The following is a 5,455-nucleotide window of genomic DNA, read 5'->3' on the forward strand; positions in this document are numbered from 1 at the left end:
ACCTGAATTGTTCTATGATTCTATGATCCTTCCATCTGTCTCTTTTACGAAGTTTTCCTTGCCTAGACTGTCTCTGTCACTTTCCCTCTGGAGAGGTGGTACCATTTCAGCAGTAAAACAAGACCAGTTCTCTAGGCAAGCCACAGACTTTTGGCACAGGGTAAGAGGCAGTGCACCTTTCAGGATTTTTCTCTGTGGGAAGCGCAGCCTTTTCTTGCAGCGGTTTGTTATTTGGGTTCTTCCAATATGCTTTTATCTGGGTTTTGCTCTTTGCTCTCTACCCCCAGATAGCTTTGTTCTCTCTTCCTTGGGATGGGAGTAACATTGTCTTACTGGTGGGGAAAATGGTGCCTCTAGAGATACTGCTAGTTGCTCAGATACCTCAACAAAGTAGGAGCTCATGTAACACTTGCAAAAAGAAAATAATGTTTTATATGAAACTAGAAGGCTGATCGGGAAGGGAAATGGGAAAAGGGGAGAGTGTGCCATCAGTGGCTTTTTTTCTGTTTATTTTTTTTACAGTTTTTCCAGATACATATAAATGCGAACACTGAAAGGCACCCCTGTCCCTTTATTTTTTTCTGGAAAAATTGTGTGTTTGATATCCATCCTAGATGGATAAAATGGAGGAAAAAGGGACATAGATGCCAGGGGCTCACAGCTCTGTTGCTTGCTGGGCAACAGCAGGAGCTGCTCACAGTAAGTTTGACGCTTTGTGACCAAGAATTTTATTGTACGTTTACTGCAAGTCATGGGATCTCAAAGGTGATCCACCTGTACATGGAATTGTCCGAGGTTGATCTGTTTAGAAATGGCTTTGTAGGTGTCTCTAATGGAGCGTAAGATTGTCATCAGTCTTGTGCTGTCCTCACCGTAACGCAGACTTTGCCTTCAATAACTTTGGAAGCTTTCGTACCAGGCTTCTGTAGTTCTGGTAGAATCGTAGGCTTGATCGTGTCATGCGTGAGCCGGCTGGGAAGTCTGCTGCTTAACCCACTCATGAATCAGCTGGTGAGCAATGGCCTGTTTGGGAGGGAACCAGGGTATAAAACTACCGTCGTCTTGCTTTGAAGATCTGGGCTCTCTCTTGAGACCCTCCACGACTTCCTCCAGGCCAAACCAACGGGCTTCCTCTAATTCCAGGCTGTTCATACTGATCTGGAAAGAATTCAGAAAGTACCAGTTCCTCAAATTGGATTTATATGTGGGCAGCTCTGCCTGGCTTGTTCTAGCCCCCACAGTGTCCTACGCTAGAATGCCCGAAGTGCTTTATCCACACTGGAACTAAGTGCTGATGCCCGTACAGGAAAGGATATAACTATCCACCAGTGCTTGGTTGTCTTGGTTTCCTTAGGGAAGCCTCGAATCGGGTAGCCCTCTTCCATCACGGCACTGGTCTGCAAAGTATCGGTGGCTGAGCTCACTAATTAACGTGGCAGAATGTGGTATTAATACCAGAGAGTACCTCCTCTGCCAAGTTCCCAGGAAAAAATAGAGGGGGTTAGGCTCTGGGCTTGTGCAAAATCTGGCACGTTGCAACAGAAGGTAGCATTGAAGTTTGTGCTTCACCTGCAGTTTTCTATTGGCTTTCTCTACCTTTAGAGAGATCTGATGCTCTTCAAACTAAAGTCCACGGACTGAAAGCGATTTTGCTACATCAGGTGGGTGGTGAAACGGATGAGTGCTCACCTCAGCCCGCTGTGCTCTCACCAAGGCGTGACACGCTATCATTAAGCAGCTGCTGGGGAAGGGCCAGTGCTGAGAAGCTGAGTACTGGAGTGACTCCACCTCCAGGCCCACCTCTTCTGCCACTTCTCGCCGGACTGCCTCTTCCACATTTTCACCTAGAAACCACCAAAGTTAGGTAAGGACGGCCTGGCCTCAGGGCAGCAACCCATGGCAAAGAAAATGTAGGTGCGCTCCTTTCTGAGCTGTTCAGCCCTGACTGCACACGCAGGAGTTGCAGCTGTGCTGACCTGAGAGCATCTTGTCAGCGGAGTGGTCAATTAAATTCATCAACAATGCTCACCTCCCTTAAACAGGGACATCAGAGACATTTTTGGCTTTGCCTATGTACAGCTGGTAGACAGAACAACGTTGCCTCTCTTCATCATTTCCCTTTTTAAGCCATTTTCCCTCCTGTAACAATTGGTCTATGTTGTCTTTTTTTTTTCTCAGCTAGACTGTACTAGACACAAAACAGACTAAAAAAGTCTTCAGGGTTCCAACCTGGGGAGTCTTATTTACCATCAAGGACTAGAGCAACTGATATACACCCATGATCCCCACTCTTTTAAGATACAAACAGCTATTTTTAATTGTTTATGAATGGTGACACCACTCTAGATCCAGTACGTTTCTTCCCTGTTATCACCCGTGTTTCCACCCTCCACTGTGAACAGGCGTTGCTGAATGACGCCCCATCATTCTGCCTCCATGCCCTGTATGTCTAAGGCCACCGCGCTGGATCAGAGACCGCCTTACCCACGTCGCAGAAGCCTGACAGAGCGGTGTACATTCCTGGGGGAAACGAGGGCTGGCGTGCAAGGAGGCACTGGCTCCCATCAGACACCAGGGTGATAACCACTGGAGACATCTAGCAAACGCATCAAAAAGCAAAGCGAGGAGCTCAAACCAAACGAGTAAGTGCAAAAATGGTTGCTTTTCCTAGCAGGTTGAGGGTAACTGGATGGACACTGAAGCAGCTATGTGCAGAGCACTCCTGCTGCCTTTTCTCACAGGTTGCCCTCCACGTGCCCCAGCAGCATTGGCTTGTTGCCACAGAGACCCCGAGTTGCTTACCTTTGCTGTTCAGGTGCTCACCTGTGGGTAGTAAGTAATTCCACTGGCATGGCAGGCACGCTTGCTGCCAGCTATGTTCTTCTGTGTGGGCTGCCCAGTTTTGCTACAGTACTGGTGGGAATCGTGCCACCGGAGAAGGGCCTGGGCCTGCGGACACCGCGTGAGAAACACAAATCTTACTTGTAGCTGAGGCAAAGAGAAGACTCAGAGCAGTCTTGCTGAGCGAGGCTTTGCTGTCTTCTCCCCGGCATGCAGTCATGCATGTGGATAAACTGATCATTTGGAAGCCTCAGAAAGGTAAATTAATTACAGGCACTGCTTTGAAGAATGGCAGATTCTGCAATTGATGTTTCATGATTTTTGCTTTGGCATTCAAATGTGAGCATGTTTGGGGGAGGTGGGGAAGAGTTGTTCTTTGAGTAGTAATGGGAAATGAACTATTCTAAGGAGTCTCCAACACCAATTACCTTCCTGAAAAATAGTCCAAGTGCCACAAACATTACAGAGCAAGAAAGGAAATGTGAGCTATTTCTACTTATGGGTCAGGAAAGCTGATGTTCGCACACTAGTCTTTTCTTAGGACTTCCAAACCTATGGCCTCCGAGAGTAACAGCTTATAAGTGAGTAGCTTTAAAGGAGCAGCTCTGAGAGAAGATCTGTACGTTCATTCTATCAAGTTCAGTTTGCCTAGAAGATTACAGAAAATGAGTGCCTGAGAGTTGTTAAGCTGGGGACAAACTGGGATCGCTGTGACTACCGCTAAGATCAGTATGTTTCCCACTGGAAATACAGCAGGTCGATGCTAAATGTCTAATTACCGCGGTCATTTTTAAGCCACTTGTCTGTTTTTTCTTTCCATTGCAACTTGCTTTTTGGGATTGCGGAATTGGGACAACTACTGTAATTTATAATGTGTTTGTACCCAGGTCACTGGAAGTGTGCATTAGGTACTACCACAGTATTAAATCACAAAAAAATATGGGAGACAGGGAGAAGTTAGAATGTCGACATTAGAAATGACAACTTCTTAAAGTAAAAAAGTCCTGTCCAATACCGAAGCCAGCAAAGGAGAATCCTTCCCATCCACTACGAAGAGAGCCTTTCGTAAGTCAGTAAATGATCCTTTCAGTTCAGACTCAATGACTGATTTCTCCAAGGCTCCTGTTTATAAACAACAACAACAGAAGTCTTTCATCACATAAATTGCAATTATCCCAGCTTTACGCCCTGCGTTGTTCTGGTAAATGATTTCTGGAAGTTTCCATGAAAGTGACATCACATCAGTGGTAACACTCTCAAATGTTAAGGGACCTGCCAACAGCCCACCTTTTCTAACACACGCCCAGGTACAGCGGTGCAATTCTGCGGCTCTGACCTGCCACACTCACAACAGCTCCTACAGAGACTCAACTGAGTCCTCTTTGGCAGTAAACGCTCTCCCAGCGAGGATTAGGGATGCTGCCAAGGGAGCACCTTCAGCTCAGCGCGTCAAGCCTTACGCTGACACAGATGGAAGAGGAGTCATCCCAACCTAAATCCAGGGCAAAGTGTGGTACGTGCTCGTCTGAACAACCGATCAGCACCGACTTCTCTATCCACTGCTCAGTCTCTTGGAATTTCTCCAGGATCTTTTTCGTCTCTAAACAGCAGAGGAAAAGGGAAGAAAAAGCTATGACGAAAGCAAATTCATACAACCATGATGCGCTCTCGATCTTCAAGGCATATGCAATCTTGGCCCAAGGCAGGGTGCTTGGGTGAGAGAGGAGACCAAGAAGTGGTCCCACCTGAATGGAGACCAGAAGCCTGGCACTCCCCCAGCCATTGGAAGTTTTGACCATGTCAGGCTAAAGATGCAAATGTTTTCATGCTTGGGGAGCAGCTGTCCATTCTGGTTTTGCCCTACACTAGCCAATACCTTTCTCAAAGGAGACTTTCCTTGTGTTTGGCCAAATAACCTTTGGCTGTGAGACCTGGCTTGTTTTCCTGCCAGCCCTTTCTCTTCCAAGGCGTAGTCCCAAATATTTGAAACTGTTCATCTCAAAACAGGTCAGGTGTATGTTCATGCCATGTGTGTGTGTGAAGAGCATGAGCTTGTGTCTGCATGCCAAGGTTTTAACTCTAAATAATCCTTGGTCGTTAACAAATAGCGTGCTCCATTTAGTGGGGTGTTCCTGCACAGCTTGACAAATTTTCAGCGCTTGTGTAAGGGGTTGCTTATTGCAAATGACGCTATTATTTCAGCTGTCTGATCCAGGAGGTGGTTCTTTCCAGACACCTGCTTACCTGCTGCGCTGAGCTGTGGTACCAAATATTTCTTCCCATCTCTCTGCAGGAAGGGAGAGAGATTGTGAAAAAGATAGAAAGTTCCCGAGCTCTGGGCTTGTCTGCAGAGGCTATCATCTTCCTTTAGCTCATTTAAGTATCTGCAGCAAGAAAAGAATTGAGAAGAATTCTTACTACCACACAAGTGGCTGTAAGTATTGGACATCTGAGAAGATCACTAACCCAGTCTTTCAATCCAGGAGGTCTGCTTTGTAGGCATGGCATTTGTGTGCAGGAAACCTTGACCTTCCCTTTTATCTCTCCAATTCAGATGACTCTGAGTTCTGTTTGAGAAGGCTGCTGAGCCCTCCCCTCTGGCTACGTGCATTCC

At 46.6% G+C, this 5,455-nt stretch overlaps 1 protein-coding gene across 1 annotated transcript in view; it reads right to left on the reverse strand.

Moving 5' to 3' along the window:
- Positions 1-957: 957 nt before the first annotated feature.
- NUDT13 (nudix (nucleoside diphosphate linked moiety X)-type motif 13) overlaps positions 958-5,455 on the reverse strand; it is a 5,016-nt gene continuing 518 nt past the window's right edge. Inside the window, exons 2-8 of the mRNA XM_009876180.1 lie at positions 5,086-5,225; positions 4,334-4,441; positions 3,857-3,963; positions 2,824-2,949; positions 2,485-2,596; positions 1,690-1,844; positions 958-1,158 (exon numbers count right to left, since the gene is read on the reverse strand). Coding sequence (XP_009874482.1) covers positions 958-1,158; positions 1,690-1,844; positions 2,485-2,596; positions 2,824-2,949; positions 3,857-3,963; positions 4,334-4,441; positions 5,086-5,225 — 949 coding nt within the window. The remainder of the gene's footprint in view (positions 1,159-1,689; positions 1,845-2,484; positions 2,597-2,823; positions 2,950-3,856; positions 3,964-4,333; positions 4,442-5,085; positions 5,226-5,455) is intronic.

The sequence above is a fragment of the Apaloderma vittatum genome, unplaced genomic scaffold, assembly GCF_000703405.1.
Source record: "Apaloderma vittatum isolate BGI_N311 unplaced genomic scaffold, ASM70340v1 scaffold38689, whole genome shotgun sequence".
NCBI classification, from domain to species: Eukaryota; Metazoa; Chordata; class Aves; order Trogoniformes; family Trogonidae; genus Apaloderma; species Apaloderma vittatum.